The sequence below is a fragment of the Cucurbita pepo genome, chromosome 8 (assembly GCF_057944985.1).
Source record: "Cucurbita pepo subsp. pepo isolate OVF chromosome 8, ASM5794498v1, whole genome shotgun sequence".
NCBI lineage: Eukaryota > Viridiplantae > Streptophyta > Magnoliopsida > Cucurbitales > Cucurbitaceae > Cucurbita > Cucurbita pepo.
In genome coordinates this window covers 130,896-149,471 of record NC_141805.1, presented here as the reverse complement: position 1 = coordinate 149,471, position 18,576 = coordinate 130,896, and the positions used below count along the sequence as shown (strand labels likewise).

Here is an 18,576-nt window from a genome sequence, read left to right as displayed (position 1 = left end):
CATATTTTCACCCAATTTTGTCTACTTCATCTAACCCAAGAAATATTTAAAAATTTTCATTATCTTCTTATCTTTTAACCTCTTCTCGTGTTAAATAAAATTTTATTGACTATGTCAAATTTTATTGTTGTTGGCACGTAAATGACAGATGGATATCTTTGTCCCAAGTTTGACAATAACAAAATTTAAACCTAAAACCACACGTTAATATTATTATTTTATTATAGCACAAAGTATTACATCAAGAAAAAATAATAAATAAAAGGAAAGAAGTGAATAAATGTGATTGGGGAGGAAGAAAAGAAAAGGAAAAAAAAAGGAAAGGAACCCCACTTTTTTTGTATTTTACTTTAAAACACAAACCAGCCGTAAGATTTTGAAGAAAATGGGTGACGTGGCACCAATAAGGGAACGACCGTTCAAAACCTCAGGGCGTCATTTCACATGCGCCTATATATGGTGGTCGGTCGCCGACATATATTCTTAGTGAATGTATTTATACATTATATAATTTTCTGATGGATTTCATTTCAATATAAAATCGCACAGTGAGAGAGAGGGGAAGAAGTATATATAAATAAAACTTTGATCAAAAGCTAAAATATTCAAATCCTCACCTCTCACGTCACATTTTATGTGATGCTCACATTAGTTGGGAAGGAGAACAAACCACCATTTATAAGGGCGTAGAAACTTTAGCCTAGCAAACGAGTTTTAAAGACTTGAGGGGAAGCCCGAAAGGAAAAGCCCAGAACAATATTTGCTAGTGATGGACCTAGATCGTTACATTCTAACCCAGAACAATATTTGCTAGCGGTAGCCCAAAACAATAAAGATCCATTTCAGTTCGACGTGAATTTATCCTATTCAAAGTTATAAGAGAAACGAAAAATCTAAGCTTAAACCATGGGGGACCGAGTTTGTAATTTAACGTAAACATACCAGAAAGTAAAACTCCTCCATGCTTTCCCATCCTTGCACCAAAAGTTGAGGTATATCTGTGAAAAGGGTGAAGGCCCCATGTATTCACATGATAGACACATGTTTCTTAACACTCACTGCTGCTTTTACTCGTGAACATTCATGACTGGAAGCATGGATCTTCAAAAACAAATTCATTCAAAATGATTCAGATAAGTTGCCAAGGTGGAGATTTTAACTCATTTTCTCCTGGACTTTGTAAAGGTCAGTTATGAGAAAAATACATAATACAAGGGAACGCATGCTAACATCTTATCTTTATAACTCAACATGTATCATGTCTCCTTTACAATTAAAAAGGGAATGGGAAGTAAAAAGACTAAATCAACCTTTAACTCACTGCAACCTTGCCTGATATGGAACCTGAAAATGACAAATAAAGATGATAGAACAGACCCCTTCATGCTATCAAAAGTTTATCTCAACAAGAAATGAGACTTCACCAAAGATTATAATGTGCAGACTTCGGTTCTTTTCACCCATTGCCCAGTATATTTAATACAACAAGTTGGCAAGCTACGGATACATTTTTATCTCTAGTTTCTGTAAAACAGGAAAAGAGTTAGAACTTCAAAAGGATGGCGGAAATTTTGAAACCTGGGAAAGCTTAGAATCACTTGATCACTGCCATACATCCTCTATATGTTGAGTTCATCTTCAAGGTAGTTATACTCAAAAGTGAACTCTGTTTTAATCCTTTGGCACCTACAGTACAAAAACAATTCAAATATAGTTAACATAGTAGCATATAATTTGAGGTGTGTAGATGTATAGAGTATGTTAAGGTTGTTTAATATATATTGTGTTTTGCGATCTAAAAGATTTTCCAAGATCCTCAACAACAAATTATTTCTTCAGATCATCCAAGATCCAGTTTACAAAAAGGCAACAAGAGATGAGGTAGCAAACAGAAAAATTGACGAGAAGATTAACAAGTAAACATACCATCCATGTTGTAGATCATCGTTATTAAAATGGAAATCGAAGTACACATAAGTTCCCTGCTCATATTCATCTGTAGCAACTTTTGGCTCTTCATGTCTTTGGAACCATGTCTGATATTTTCTGTGATATCTCCAAGATTGCTTCTTTAATTCTCTAGCAGCCAAATATTGTTGATAGGTGTTCTGCAGTTCAGCACATGATTAGACTGGATGTCAAAGAAATACAGCATTACATAAAAAGATAAAAGTAATACCGGTTGATAGTAAAATGCAAAGAACAATGTGTCAGTGCCATAGGTCTCAAGACCTAATCGGTCCCATAAAGCAGGATTGTTTATAATAGGTGCCTGCACTTGAGGATAGCTCGGAGGAGTAACTGCAGGGTGCCTCTGTAGATGAAATAATTTCAGACAAAAAAAATAATTAAAAAATATATATATATATATATAAAATACAGTCATAGGACAAAGAGATTTTGTATCTGAACTGGAGTGTAGCTCCTCGGACGCTCCGAGTCTTTTGGCTGAGGTAGCTTGTAGAATGCAGCCTCAAGCATTTGCAAATTATGGAATTGATCATGCATTCCGCTAGTAGTCAACGAGGATCCACCGAGGTTATCACCAATGGCACCCAAGTCAGAAACACTTCTTCGGCCAATGACACCAAGACTTTTAGAAGGTTGACCATGCTGTAAAGGTTGACCTGGAGAAAGGTCATCCTCTCTCGACACTGAAGCAGTCTCAGTCAATGAAACAGGTACGCCAACCTACAACATGAGGAAATTCAGACCGCTGGTTATCAAGCAATAAAGTACAGTTTTTCTAAAACAAATAATTTAATAAAAAAAAAACTCTTCTCGTGTGCTTGTGACACTGACACTCTTTCTGTTGTTTTCATCCCAAGGCGACTAAGAGATTTGTCACCTTAGAATGCGCCACACGCTTTGGAAATACTGACTTCATATAGTTGTGGGGGTTCCCTTTCTTCCCTTGATATATTTCAATAATCTAATCAACTGCCATGTTTCTTAAACAAAAATGGAATTTGTGGGCATATCATTGTATCATCGAAGAAATTTTTTTTAAAAAAATTATTCTCTCGGCATCCTTTCCCATCCAATGAGAAATATTTTAGAACACTTAACACATTCAACAACCTGTTTGACAAGGAAAGATTAGTGTACTGAAGCAACTATGATTACAATAGACAAGAAATAGCACATACTGGAGTATCAACTGGATATGCGCCTTTTAAATCATCGTCGCTCATCAGATTCTTTCCAAGGACAGAACCAGCAGCAGAATCAGTAGTAGTATCTTCAGGTAAACTCTGTTGCTGCTGTGGCTGCTGCTGCTCTTCAACTTTTACAGGGGCAACATCTGCATTACACAAGAATTAATTGTCAGTCTTGTTTATGTAATTCTATGAGAGAACGTAAACATTTTAGTTACCAAGTATCTCATTTGTTGAATCGTAAACGAGACCCATGCATTTCTTACCCAAAAAAAAAAAAAGAAAACACCTTCAGAAGAAATGTTCTATGCACTCGATAAATATTTTTGCAAGAGTGCTTCTTAGTGACAATCTGAATTCTTAATTTGATTTCAATAGGAATTTTAGCAGGAACAAGGACCATTAGGAAAATTGAAGTTATTGGACTAGGAAAAGTTTAAGGTTCCAAATGGCAACAAACAGAAGAACTTAAAGAGGATATTTTGGTTTATGAGTTTGCGTATCCAACGTAATAAAGAATAGAAAAGGAAGGACATAAAGTTCTGAAAAGAACTTACGAGATTACAATGCATCCAAGTTAGCAGAATTAACATTCCAACTTTTCATACATTTAAGATGAATTGTAAGAAGAGTTTCAATTTTAAAGCTCAAGGAACTACCATGTCCTGAAAAGTATCATTAAGAAACTTCAGTTTCCTGAAAATTTCTTTTATTCCTATTCAGCCACAACCTTATGTCATCTAGTTTAATATAAGAATGTGTGAATATGAATATGAGCTAAAGTGTCTATTGATTTAGTGAGCATTGACATATGTTTACAAGAAAGAAATTCTAGATTTCTCAAGGCTCCATGTTTTTGCCCTTCATGTAATTAATCTGTGTAGGAGGGTCAAATAAAAATATGCATTTATATGTGATGTCCTATTCCAAGATAATTACATTGGGACACCATAAATGAAATTGTGCCCACTCCTCACCCATGAAGAAATTGAATATGAAGGACAACCCATAGGGATAGAGAAACATTAACACATTGGTATATGAAGACAAGAATCCAGACCGTACCAGATTCTTTTGCCCCACTTGTCATTAATGCCTGCTGATTAGACTGCTGGAAGGAACTTGGCTGCTGCTGTAATGAACCAGATGTAACAACATTAACTCCTGGTGCTTGAACTCCAATTCCCAGACCAGCTTGAGAACTAACAGATGAATTTTGGGAGTTGAACTGCAAATACAGAAAACCAAATCATTGGTACTATTTAACAATGCCGAACTATGGATAGATTGAACATAGTGATCACCAAGCAGAAATATTCACAAAAAAACCTGTACATAAAAAAAAAGGTCCCCTTTGTATTATGGTGCAATGCACAGGCCAACTTCAATTTTTCAATGACACACTGGATTTGAATCTTTACCCGGTAGAGGATAAATGTCTTAACTATTTGAGCTAAGCTCAAGTTGGCAAATGTAGAGGACAATGGAACTTCCACCCATCTCCACACTGGTATAATGTTGTCTACCTTGGGCATAATTTAGAAAGTATGGATACTTAAGTTTGGTTGGCGTGTTTGTTTCTGACATGTGTAGAACACTCAGACACTCTTAACACTTGTTGGACACATAACAAACACTTAATAACACAATAGATATATGTTAAAAAGTACTAGTTGTACAAAGTCAATATAGGTCCAGACATGTATCGAACACTTGTTAAATATGCTAAATAGACTATTATAGGACAAAACAATAAATGTATAAAATTTTGAAAGTGCAATTAAGAGTTTGTTAACCATTAGGTTTTTGGGAGCCTTTAGAGTTTGGAAGTTAGATGTATTGTTTTCATCTTTGATTTTATGAATTTACTTGTAGTCAACACCTACCTCAGCCGCTGCCAGTGTCTGCCACTATTGATTTATCAAACCCCAGAATTCAACAGCCAAAGCAACCATGTATTCTCCATGCGCCGCTGCCCTCTATCCCACACACCGGCGCATGAGAGCTATGTTCCACCTTTTGTCACCCTGGTTTGTCTCATGCTTAGTTTTGCGGTTGTTCTGTGTGGTTGGGTTCAATAATACCTACTTCACATTCTTGCAGTTCAGGCCTGGTTTTTTGTTTCTCTTAAGGTTTGTCTACTGATTGTTTGTGTAACTAACGGTTGAAATGAAACTTGTGATAGCATTTAAGATAGTTCCCCCTTCGTCAAAGATTGTGAAGCATAAGTTAAATGGCTCCAACTATTATAATTATTATGATTATTATGAATGGAGTAACACGATTCGATTTTATCAACAAGGCACTAAGATTCATGATTATATTGATTAGGATACGCCAAAGGATAACACAAAGAAGGCTTGGGTTTGTGATGATGCTATATTGTATATTCAAATCAAGAATTCACTTGAGGGTGAGTTAGATGGCTTGGTAAATCATTGTGATATTATGAAGGAAAAATTCGTGTTCTTAGAATTTTTATACTCGTGAAAAGAGCAAGTCAATACTCAATAGAATGTATGAAGTTTGTACTCTATTCTTATTCAACATATCATTACCCCCACCCAAATAAAAGGAATAAAAGGCACAAAGCAGCTGTAGTGAAGAAAAAGGCTATAAATTACGAATAAAGAAGGCTAAAAATTATGAATAAGAAAACCTGCTGTAGAAGTGAACTTTGCTGTTGCGAAGAAAATTGTTTGTTGTTCCCTCCACCAAGATTCATGCTAAGAAGTGTACTATGACCCTGTTGCTGAACTTGCTGGAGACGCTGCAAGAACTTCTCTCTCTGATCAGGCGCTATTTCAGCTCTTCCACGGAACTGCCCCTGAAGAAGAAATGGTTAACTACATAAGAAAGAAAAGCTATAAATTATCTTGGGAAAAGGGCAGTAATAAAACAGATTAAACCTAAAGGTACTTGAGCAGATTATTCTAATGCAAGTATTTTGCCTCGAAGAAAACGGGATATAAGAAATGATTAAATCATCTGGAATTAACCACATCAGGAAACATTTTATAGATTTTCTTGGGAATAGGCCAGTAATCATGAAGATGCTCGAGCTAGTATTTCGCATCGAAGAAAGTGGGATATAAGATATGATTAAGTCATCAGGAATTAAACCATTTACCGCTAAATTCATACGAATAGTTTATAAAGGAAACAACCAAGGTTCAGAACAAACTTGAAACAATCACCTAAGCTCAAATTACCTTATCCTATCTTATCTTTTCTTTTCTTTTCCTATTTTATTATTAGGAGTATGGGAGTGAGGATTTGAACCTTTGATCTCAAGGAAAGAAGTAAGAACAGCAGCTACAATTATTTTTATCAAATTTTTACTAAAACATATAACTAAGTAATACTTCATCCTCAATAGATCAATTCATTATCAACCCAACAAATGATTTGAATATATCTTAAAATTTTCCATTAATCATCAGTAAATAGATAATCCTCATTAATAAGAATCCACTAGCTCAGTTTTGAATGAACTAGTAGCAAGTATCATACTCCTTCATTCGGATTTTGAAAAGAACTTCCTGGCCTCCACTGCATGCTAGGAACCACTGGAGAGAAAACTCGACTTCCTATAGCCGCTGCATCACTAACATTGCTAGGATCAACTGAGCTCGTTCCATCACTAGGTTTAGCTGCTGTAGGCAAAACCATTCTATTACTTAAAGGAGAAACCATAGACTGCACCAAGCCACTGTTACCAGCCCGTTCTTCAGATCCCAAAATGTTTCTCTTTGTGACTTCAGAGGCAGAAGAAACGTTACCAAGAGTTATAGTGCTAGGAACCACAATACCAGAAGTATGGGTGGAACTAGAGGCTGGTTGATTAGCAGTGACACCTCTTCCCATGCCACCCCTTACAAGTCCAGTATCCGCAAATGATGGAGACAATTTACGGCCTGGGAAGCTAGCAATTTCTTCATCCTTTGCAGAAGTGAGCATATTTACCGGAGATGAATTAGGAGCACCCGTAGCCTCCACAGCACGAACAGAACTTGAACCTGGAAGAATGGCTGATGTAGCAGACAAGCCAGACCCATGCACTGCACCATTCAAGGAAGTTGAGGCTGCATGGTTCCCGGTAGGTGTTGTAGCAGCAGAAGAACCAAGGACACTATTCTTAGGAGGTGGGGTCTTCAAAAGAGTATCAGTGTTACCATCTGGCAAAGTTGAATCATCAACCTGATCCTGAGTGACAGTATTTGGTTGATGATTAGGAGCAACAGTAACCTGGAAAATTAGCATACATTACTAACGTACTGTAGCAACTACATAGTAACAATTAGGACAAACAAGAGACTAAAATGTGTTAGTATTCATTTTTTATCCCAAGGTACAGTAGAAAAGGCAGTTATTGCATTTGATTCCAACTCAAACAGCTTGTATCTCGTTAATTTACATGCAAATCCTAAAAGGTTCTCTCTACAAGACAATCAAAGATCTAAATTCAAGATACAGATCTATGAAAATTTTCCAAGACTTCGACCAAAGTAGAACTTTATCAATAACACATCTCCTAAAACTAAAGCAAATTGAATAAGAACATTAATTAGCCTCGCAATATATTAGCAATAATTTGAATTGAGAACCCAATTCAATATCAAAAAGTAAGACCTCATTGACATGATAACAAATAAAAAGGAATACAATGGACATTACAAAAAACTAATCCCATCATGCCTTACAGAATTCTACAGTTAACCACGCTCATATTTTCTGATCATAAAAAAGCATGTCATTGAACTGCCAAAAAGAACAAGAATACAAATTACAGGATTATAATAGAATTCCATAATTCCGTCCTTGTCCAGATGCCCTAAAATTGTTTCAAGGATCATGCATCAAATAAAGCAGAATGTTCATCATGAAGAAATCTAAAGTAGAAAAAGTTGATTAAAATGAAGTCTGCAGGTTCATCTAAATCCTTTATAATATCAGTTGGAAAAAGAAAAAAAAAAAGTAAATGTCTCTGCTATATAAATATTAATAGAAGGACGTACAGGCACTTGAGTTCCCGTTGTTGCCAAAGTAGTCTTCAAGCTGAGAGCTGTTGTACCCTGCCAAAAGACAACATATCAATTTAGATACTAAATTTTCAACTTATTTTTATCAAAAACAAAATAATTTAATAGGCTCCTCAGGCTGATGTCTTGAGATCAAATTCTTTTCTATATGCCTTCTTTGGATCATACAAGAACCTTGCATCTCCAGAAGAAGTGGCCTATGTGATAGTATATGTGAATATAGACGCTTATTGGCCTTTGTCCAAAACTCGTGAACAATTTTCTTCAATTAAATCAGGATCCATAGTATTAACCTTGATGAGTCAATGAGAAGAAATGAGAAGCTCTCTTCTTCGAGTATAGGATAAGGGATAAGTTTCAATGTAACAACTTTTAACTTCTTTTAACACTGAGATTTAATGGAAGCCTTAAGAGAGGACTCTGTAATCTCGATTGGGCTGCTTGGGGAGGATTGAACAACATTGAGCAACAGAAGCATCAATAATAGGCTCGTTAATTTAGGGCAGGCAGTTCACAAGGAGTTTTATTATTGAAGACAACCATTTCCCTAAGAACTTGCTCTATTATAGCAGACTACTGATAACCATGCAGACTAGTCCCATTAAAAGCACCGAACCCTATGTCAAAGGATACTGTCTCCCCTCTCTGGTAATAAGGCTGGTGTTTGATAAATTTCTACCATCAATCATTTTAAAAGCTCCTAAATCTTCCATGCCTTGGTGTAAATGATATAAATCCAAGAAATTTGGTATATTCAAAGTGCCAACCGAGGGATGATTGAAACTTGGACAATCAAATGGCCCCAAAACCCTCCCTAAATTTCTTGTAAAAAAAACAAGTTTACTGGACATTGCAATAGTTCAACCAAGGAACATTCACACCAATGTACGAGAGTGAAAGAAAGAGAAATCTTATGTTTGTTGTTCATTCCTTCCACAAAAGACCCATCCGTTGATACACCAACTCTTACTACCATTACATCAAAGAAGACGAAACAATCAAACTGAGATAAAACAAAGACTAGACAAATTAGGAGGATGAAGACCACTGAGACCCACAAGGGATTTTTTACGAAGTAGCATATATAAGGGATAAAGACCAAGCCGTAATACATAACCTCTCATCAAATATTCAAACTAACATATATAAGGGAAAGACTATCCATGGGTTAAAGGTGTCTTCATAGGTGACATGAAGGCTCTGCAATTCCAACACCCCCCAATTTAAAATTAAATAAAATAAAACAAAATAGGAATAAATAAATAAACTTACCATTCAAGTTAACAGCAAAACATGTATTATTATGTTTGGTCAACTTGATATGGAGCAGAGGGAGGAAAAATCCATACCTTCACAAGGCTAGGAGGGCAAATTGTACCCAGATCTTCAAGGGATTCCACCTTATCGAGTGGCAATGAGCTGTAAAGATCATCCACATCACTGAATTCATCAAAATCCTCCTATATAGACAGTTTTTGAGATGTCAATGGCTAATGTGAGTTTGATATTTTCATGAACTGAAATATAGTCATATGAACGCAATCAATTGGAATGAAGGCATAAAAGTATCCAGTTTCAATGGTGCTGATAGTCAAATGAACAATATCAGTCCAGATAAAAACATATAAAAGTGTATTTGCAAATGTATCAATCTATATCTATGAATAGTTCTAAATTATTACATGATACTTCTACATGGGTATCATTTCTAATCCCTTCTATAATTAAGATTTTTTTTAATATTTGTAAATGTTAAGACCAGCTTACACACACCACAAGTAAATTTCAATCAGTTTAATAAGGCAACAACCTAACCTTACAACATTTGGTTATTTTAAAAAAAAAAACTTATTAACATCTTAGATAGGTAGTCAACATAAGACTATAAGATTTTCATTTATTATTAAAGTAATAAAATTCAAAATCCTAGATGTCCAAGCAGAATATAAAAAAAACATTATAAACAATCGAGCATCCATTGAGAAATATAAAAGATTATACAAGAGCATACAAAAAAGATAGTCCAAGATATATAGAAAGAGACTCCAATTGAAAAGAACAAAGGCTAACTGATAATAACAGAAGACCAATTGCAAGTACTTTTTTTTCTCTTCCTTTTTTTTTTAATAAGCCAAATAAATTATAATACTGATATGATTAACACTATTGGCATAGTCCTTTGTTTCTGGTAGGAAACAAGAAAATATATTGTTGGTTAGGCTCGGTTTTGGAACACCTGTATCATAACCTATTAATAAGCTCATGAAAACCTCTTTTAGATAGCAGTCTCATCTTTTATCTCTCAATACTAACACCAGCTTTATATTTTATGGTGAACACTTATACATCCCGCAAGTTTCTTATCTTCAAGCAACTCTGCTATTCTTAAAGAATTATTTTGCTTTAGAGCATTCATCATATCCTCCATATCTGCTAGTTTTCAATGCGAATCATTTAGAGCTTCATGCATATTCCCTGAAACAAATAAATTCTTTATCCTAGATGTGAAAGCTTTAGGACTATTTGAATTTTTTTTAAATAAATGGTGGTTTGTGATAGGATATTTTGTACATCTTTCAATACGTTTTTCTAATGGTTATGGGATCATCAACATCAGACATGATTGGTTCAATATTTTGAATAGTTGAGGAGTAGGATCAAAAGATGGGTTACCAAACTTTTCAATTTCATTATTTAGTCTCAAATAGGCTCGGAGAAGGATCAACTATTTGGTTTTGGTTCCTTTGATTGGATTTTCTTCTAGTATAGAACTTCAACTCAAGAACTTGATTGGTAGAGAACTATTCAGCAATATTTCTCCCTCTAATTAATAAATTTCTATACTTGGCATCGAAGGACGAGTACCTTGCAATGGACTAGTAAGAGCTCGAAAATGATTAGTAAAATCAGCAGAAATATGACTAGGATGAGGAACAAAAACATCTAAAAAGTTATCTTCCAAGTAGGTGACCACCATAGGGCTTAAATCCACCAAAAAGTCTCTTACTTTTTTACTTTTTTGCACATATCTTAATGTCCATGAAACCAACTCATGTGGGTTTGAACTTAAAATAATAATAATAATAATAATAACAACAGAAAGTCAATAATAGCACCCCAATTGCAAACCAACAAGAGAGGATTTAGTATTATCCTACAGAATATTTGGCTCAAGATAGGAGACTATATAAATTCTGAGAAGTCTAGAGGCTTGAATGCAGCTCATTCCATTGCCTCCCCAAGTGGTTCCTCATCTTTAGAGTTTTGTAATGATGCTTTATTTTTAATTATCATTAATAAGAGCAAAATCTCTTGTAATTGGCTTTCATTTTTGTTTGCTTCATTGTCTGGGTCGTTCTTTTACACAAGCCCCCTTTACCCCTTCATCATCTTAATTATTGTTGCTTTCTTATCAAAAGGAATGAGAGTACAATGCAGGCATACAACACAATTCGATTGCAAAAAGATATGGAAGGAGTAATAACCTGATTCCTTTCCACATAGTCTTCTAAAAACTCCCTGACATCGTTGACATCCTCATGACTCAATTCATCATTATCAAGCAGTCGCAAGATTAGTTCCAGCTTCATTATATGAGCCTTGTGCCGAGTAATAGAAGTTTCCAGATGAATCTGTAACAACAAAATGGACAGATAACTATAAACCCAAAGTTCTAGGAAAGAACAACATATCAGTTTAGAAAATGCAGAGCATAATACCACTTACCAATCTAGGTGGCCTTGATTTTCCCTTCTTCACAGATAGACCCTCCATCTCAGCTTCAAAATTATCAATCTGAGATTCCAACTCACTAACCTGATCAGGATAAAAACATCGAGTGCCTGTTAAGCAATTGGACAGAGTTTTTCTTTCTCCTACCAAGGATAAACAACAAAAGAAAAGTTTTGCATAAGGTTCTAGACTTTCTAACTTCCTACCATGTATACTAAATTTACCCAAATAACTGGTAGGAAACTCCCACATTCATACAAAACATTCTCCCCCGTAATAAACTATCTTATTACTTCCACATACACCTCTTCTAGGGTGGGAAAGGTCCAATGAATTGAAGCTGATAAGTTGGAACTGAAGAAAGAGAGACTATAGTGGTCAAAAGACTAGTTACGTAAAACAGATATATTAAGGAAGATGCTAAAACAAAGTGAGTTGAACTCAGATTAGGGCTAAGATTTTGATTAGATGTGTGGGTTTAATGTACCTTTTTAGTGAACAATTTTTTTTTTTAAATACAAAACAAACATTTCATTATCAATGGGAGTACAAAGGAACGGAGACAAGATTTCCCCACCACACAAAGGGATAAAAAAACATTTCCTAGTCAGGCTAAATTTGCATCAAGCCATAATTACATAAGTTTTGATTTCTTATCAAAAAAAAATATTTTTCCAGAAATCTGGAAACTCAACCATTGCAACAAAGAACAGCATGCTGATTCTTGAAGAAAATGCATTGTTCTCCAATATAGAAGTAGAGTCTACGGAGGTTCTGTACAAGGGGACTTTCATACCAAATTGTTCAACCAATCTCGTGTCTCTGATTTAGCTTTCTCCTTTGGGTCCTATATTTGAAAACCAAAGAGAAGCTTCATTAGAACCAACAATAAAAATAATAAACAACTTTCACGTGTAGGCAGAGCTACTATTTACAAGTTATTTGTAAATGAACTGATAAAACAACTAGAATTTTTTTCCGAGCCCGTTAAAAGAAAGTTGGTTGAAAAACAAGAGGACCAATTTCCATTGCTGACAGAGATAGGAAGTCCAAAACCAATAAGGTTATAGATAAAATAACAAATATATAGCCCATAACATAGAAAACTGCCAATATGTCTGAAAATGACACTGGGGATAGAAGCTGAAAAGAGGAAACTAAACCCAAAACCAAGAAGCCGACAGACCAAATTTAAAAAATGTATAGCTAAAAATAATAATTACAACACTGATGGGTGTTTTTTTAGCAAGAAACAAAATTTTCATTTATTGTATAAAGAAAAAATATTCAAGATACAAACTCCTAGAAAGAGAAGAAAAAAAAACAAAAAGAAAACAAAGAAATCTAAGAAGATTGAATAAAAGCAATCAAATTAATACAAATATTACAAATTAGAAAGTGGGAACCAATGAGAGGCCTTAAACTAGCAATATCATAATGCTCTAACCAAGGCTTACTCTTATCCTGAAAAATATGTAGATAACCATAACCTTCTAAAAATAGACTTTATGGCATCGATCCGTAGAAGGGACCTTGAGATGATAAGATCGGCCCATAAAGAAACTGAAGTAAGTTGCTCCTTAAATCCTTTGAGAAAACCCAATAAAGATTTGAACATATTAAATAAATAAATAACCAACGCTCCATTGTATTTCAACAATGAAGGAAGACGTGATCCTGCCTTCATTATCTGCAAAACATAAAACACACAGAGAGGCCTGCAAGGCTGAAGATGGAAGCTCTTTTGGGAGCAAATCAATCGTATTGAGATGGCCATTGAACATGATCCATGCCAATACACTAACTTTTCAAAGGAGGATGAGATATTTGATGCTTCGTCAAAGATCTTACAGGAAATAATCCAGAGGGGTCGATTTTCCAACAAATTTGATCTTCTTTAGCCTGTAATCTCACTGAACTCAAAGAAGACAGCAGTAATCAATATTCACAATTCAATTTCCTTCAAACTTCATCTAGTTTCCAGCTTCCACGAAAAAAGAGCAGAACCCCAATTGCCATTAACCGAACTAAGAAGGTAAGAAACCACCTTCAACAAATTTGTATAAGATAATTTTAAAGAATATTACCCAAGCCAATCATCATGCTGAAAGAAAAATCTTTACCCATTGCCAGCCTTGAAAAGGGAGAAATTTTCCACCAATCTCAATTGCTTTTAAATATTATTCCAAGGGCATCTAAGTCAACCATTAATCTTGCAGATTGAATGCCAATCAAAGAAATCAGTCCCATAAATACTAGCCGCCACCTTTCTCCATAAAGCAGAATGTTCATGACAGAATCTCTGCTCCCATTTTGCTAGAATTGCAATATTTTTCTAACTCAGACCTCCAGTGTCAAGCCCACCATCATCCATCAATTGAGAAACTATATTCCAGTGAGTCAAACGATTAAACTTGTCACCAGCATTGCCTTCCCAAAAGAATTTACTCAGCCTTTTCTAATTGAGAACATACATTGGAAGGAAATTGGAAAAATTTTAAATCACATATAGGAATGTTGGAAGGAACCGAGTTGCATAATGTCAAACCTCCACCACAAGAAAGCTGGAATTTTTCCATTTAACCAATTTCTTTGAAACCTTTTCAACAATAGGAGACCGAAATTCTGAACATATCAGATTACCACCCCCCGGCATTCTCGAATAAGAAACTGGTAATGACTCCAATTTAACATAAGTCTTGCTGCCATATAATCAAGTGTAGAAAGATCGATACTAATACCACAAACCATTGATTTGTCCCAATTAACTTTCCAGTTTGAAAGCCATTCAAATGCTCCAATTGTATCAATCAAGAATTCAACAAACCATCATAATATTTACAAAACAACAAAGTATCATCAGGTATCAGCAAATCGCAGGTAAGAAATATCAACTCAATCATTGCCCACAAAACCTTAAAAGATCCTTTCGGTAAATATGATCTAACATGCTACTCATCACACCACCAACCAGTAGGAAAATAAAGTGTAAGAGTGAATCACCTTAACGTAAACCTCCTTGAAGCTTGGATTCTTTTCCTAGGTCTTTTCATTAATGAAAATAGAAAATTTGGCATCAAGAACACATCCCCTTATTCTTTAATGAAAATAAAGATAACACCCGTTAAAAAGAAACCTTTGTTAGGGGGACACCTCATTCTGGAATATTGCAACTGGGTCACCGATAGACTTTGGAAGGCCCCTTAGACAGAACACATTTTTATATTAGCCTATTTTTATTTGCAATTGTATTTCAGCATTTCCCGTCCACTCCCGTTGAAATTTTGGCTCTTTATACCAAGCAAAGAAGAAATTACTAGTTTGATCCTAAACAAAAACCCAAAATAGTTCAGAAAATGCATATGAGACTGTTTCAGTTTTGAGTTGCACGCAAGTGTATCCATGAATTTTCTTGAAAAAATAATGGCCAGGAACCGTACAGTGGGATCACCTGACAAAGAACAACCATCTTTTGGATAGCAAAAACAGTAGATAGACATTTGTTTTGAACAATAAACAGAACTTTTCATTAATGATTGTGTAACGCCTCATGCCCAAGATTTGGAATTTGGATTCGACACCTCATTATATCAACATTCCCATGCATTCCCTATGACATGATCACGCTACCTACTTGTCACTTTGAAAAGTGAAGACTACTATCCCCACAAACCAACACGAGTCCTTTCAATATGTTTTATCCTCACTCCCATGCATCAATTTCCAAGAGGTCACCCCACATAAGATTGCTCCAAACAAAGCACGCTTTACTTGGAGTTTTTATGATTGAGCTACTGAAAAGAAAAGTAAATAGGTAGTAACTTCAATTCTTTTGAGCTTTTCTCAAGCATCCTATCCTCAGAATCACTCTCATTCAACTATGATCTCAGTTCATTCATGTATCTCTCCTTTACTCGGGTGTCACAGATTTAAAAGCGAATGAATACAAAAATTCAATGATATATATATATATAAACCATGGAAAGCTGATCATTGCCCCTAAAAAACTCATATGAAAACCCAAATAATACAAATATCATTAAGAAAATAGCCAACAGAAACTTAAGATAAAAAACACCAACGAGAAGCTTAGATCTTGATGAATCCAAAATGATCCAGCCAATCAGGAACATATCTTCAAAAAAAAAAAAAAATCCTATTTTTTTCAAACCAAATCTCCAGAAGATAATTGCAAACAATTAATGGGACAAGCACCCGGACATATATAAGCATGGAGGAAATTTTTTTTATAAACATGTTTAGCAAGCTGTCAATTGATTTAAGCTCAAAGAGAAATTGAATAGAGTTTAAGGACATACAGTTTTAGGCTGTTGACCCAAACCTTCTTTCGAGAAGGCTTTGGTTTTCGTCTCCTTTTCACAAATCTTAAATCTTTCCATTTCACGCTCAATAAGTTTACGAGCATCCAACAAAGCCTGCTCATAAGAGGCACTGACCTGTGTCAACAAATATCAAAATAGAAATAATTAGTCCCCATCATCAAGAATTATATTAAAAATGTAAATTTCATAATAAACCATATTGTATATCTCTCTTGGCTCACAAAAATAAATCAAATAAATTGCTGCAACACGTATAATCTAATTTTTTACATGTGGAATAAAAACTCAGATATTATTAATTAGAGATCAGAATACTTAAGCAAGACAAGGTATTAGAATAAGACACAGATAAATTGGGTATGACTTTTCACAAATCTTAGAAGTAGGAAGGTTGGTTCTTAACATTTCAGAAAGTGAGGCTCTCAAGGAAAGTGAGGAATACATAAGATCATAAACTAATTTTCTTGAAGACTAGCTCTCTTGGGGGGTCCAAAGCTCACTCAAGTTGAAACTGTTAGCCGCAGCACTAGTTCTTTATGATTTTCTATGGAGAAAAAGGTGACGGGTGGCCAGATTTTGCGTTGGATCATTAGCTAAAGCAGCAAAGGAGCACATTCATAGTTAACATTTCAGATAATTCTGGCCAAAAATTGGGTCAGGATAATATGCAACGACTTCTGGACAGCTAAGGTCAATATTCTAGGATCTCTTTCTTCAACCAACCAACCAAACTCTAGGTCTACTGCTATTAATAAAACCCTGACAAAAAAAAAAAAAAAAAAAAAAAAACTATTAATAAAAGATTGACCAAAGCCATATGGAAGACCAACATGGTGTCTGGATAGTCTCAACATGGTGGATAGAGTCCAAGGTAGGATCCTCCATTCCTTCCATCTCAGATAAGCTATGTTCAAAAGGTACACACTCCCAAGGTTTATCCAGAAATTCAGAGTGTATGGACATTTCATAAATAAGTGGCTTTATGATTCGTCGTCTTTCTTGCATAATAGGAACCCATTTGAAAATAGAGTCATGTAAGGCGTTCTTTTTTTTATAGATTTTCACTTGTACTAATGACTTTATGCACTATTTCCCAAAAGAAAAACTTCACCTTTTTAGAATAATTTCTTTCCCATATTGTCTTTGTTAGTATGAGATTTATTGCTTCCACTGATTCTTCTATGTCAGTCATCAAAGCGATAACTTCTGGATTTCTCTCTAAAACGAAAACAGACTCCTATTCTCATTACTACTATTGTTTTTTTAAGATAAAAAACCAAGCTTAATGGAGAGAAATGGACAATTGTACAAGGACATACAAAAATGAAAATAATAAGCCTACAAAAGGAGTCTGTAGCCTACCAGAAAGGAGTCCAATCCAAAAGAATACAACCAAATCGATAATAACAAAAAATTCAATATGGAACCACCTCCTCCAAAAATCTCTCCACCCCTCTAAAAATCCTACTATTCCTCTACAGCCACACTCCCTGCCCAAACGAACTTCGATTCTCAATTATAAAATGTTGGTGCGAGTGAAAGGTTCAGGTCAGGTTTACTAAGAACTGACTGACTGTATTAACAAACGAAAAAAAAAAAAAAAAAAAAAAACAATCGTCGTTCTTGAGTCAATGTGCCACTGAAAGCTCACAGATACCACACTAACTTGGAGAACTAAGGAAATAAGAGAGAGAGAGAGAGAGAGAGAGAGAGAGAGAGAAACCTTCTTGTCCTTAATCTCACTGGACTGAATCCAGGTCTTAATTTGGTCCCTGTACCTCTGAAGCTTCTTTATCTCCTTCTTCAAATCCGCCTCGAACTTCTCCTTCTGATTGGAATTGTCGGTATCATAAACCTAGAAGTGAGGCACGCAAGAAAAGGTAAGAAGACGGAGCTCCAAAATTAGACGCCCAGCTCCATTCCCGGAAGCGAGAGAGTGTGTGGTGAAAACGAACCTTGTTCCAAATGCTGTCAAAGACGTCAACCCCTTCTTGGACCTTCTTAAGAACTCGGTCAATCTCCCCTTGAAGCTTTCGACTCGCACCCATTGCGGAATCAGGGATGTAGATTTCAGGAATAAATTACCAAACAAAAAATAGAAACAGAAAAACACGGAGCTTGAGGATCAATACGGAAGAAGGGCCGAAGAACATCAGATTGCAATGGAAAAACAATCGGTAGCGAAGCCAAGACCCAAAAGACAGTATGTATAAATAATGGCGCCATCGCTTAGTCACTCCCCACCATACCTTTTCTCAATTTAATTTAACAAAATATAAATACTTATATTCGAAATAAATT

General features: G+C 35.2%; 1 protein-coding gene across 9 annotated transcripts; it reads right to left on the bottom strand.

Annotated features, from left to right (window-relative positions):
• Nucleotides 1-1,221: 1,221 nt before the first annotated feature.
• Nucleotides 1,222-18,503, bottom strand: LOC111801027 (uncharacterized). 9 transcript variants are annotated; one of them, XR_015422165.1, is made up of 18 exons: nt 18,231-18,503; nt 17,999-18,130; nt 16,252-16,389; nt 12,729-12,779; nt 11,927-12,016; nt 11,686-11,832; nt 9,550-9,660; nt 8,177-8,233; nt 6,672-7,406; nt 5,818-5,985; nt 4,224-4,386; nt 3,150-3,304; nt 2,413-2,691; nt 2,180-2,314; nt 1,927-2,108; nt 1,599-1,686; nt 1,425-1,524; nt 1,222-1,344 (listed from the first exon to the last, which is right to left on the bottom strand). XR_015422165.1 is itself a non-coding variant. In XM_087126102.1 (17 exons), the coding sequence occupies exons 1-16, from the start codon at nt 18,321-18,323 to the stop codon at nt 1,620-1,622; spliced, it is 2,703 nt and encodes a 900-aa protein (XP_086982228.1). In that variant the 5' UTR covers nt 18,324-18,503; the 3' UTR covers nt 1,222-1,524; nt 1,599-1,619. The 9 variants fall into 9 exon arrangements, 6 of the variants coding, with proteins under 6 accessions (XP_086982228.1, XP_023540754.2, XP_023540753.2 ...); XR_002816070.2 differs by having other exon boundaries at nt 1,615-1,686; XR_002816069.2 differs by having other exon boundaries at nt 1,425-1,686.
• Between the last annotated feature and the right edge of the window lie 73 nt (nt 18,504-18,576).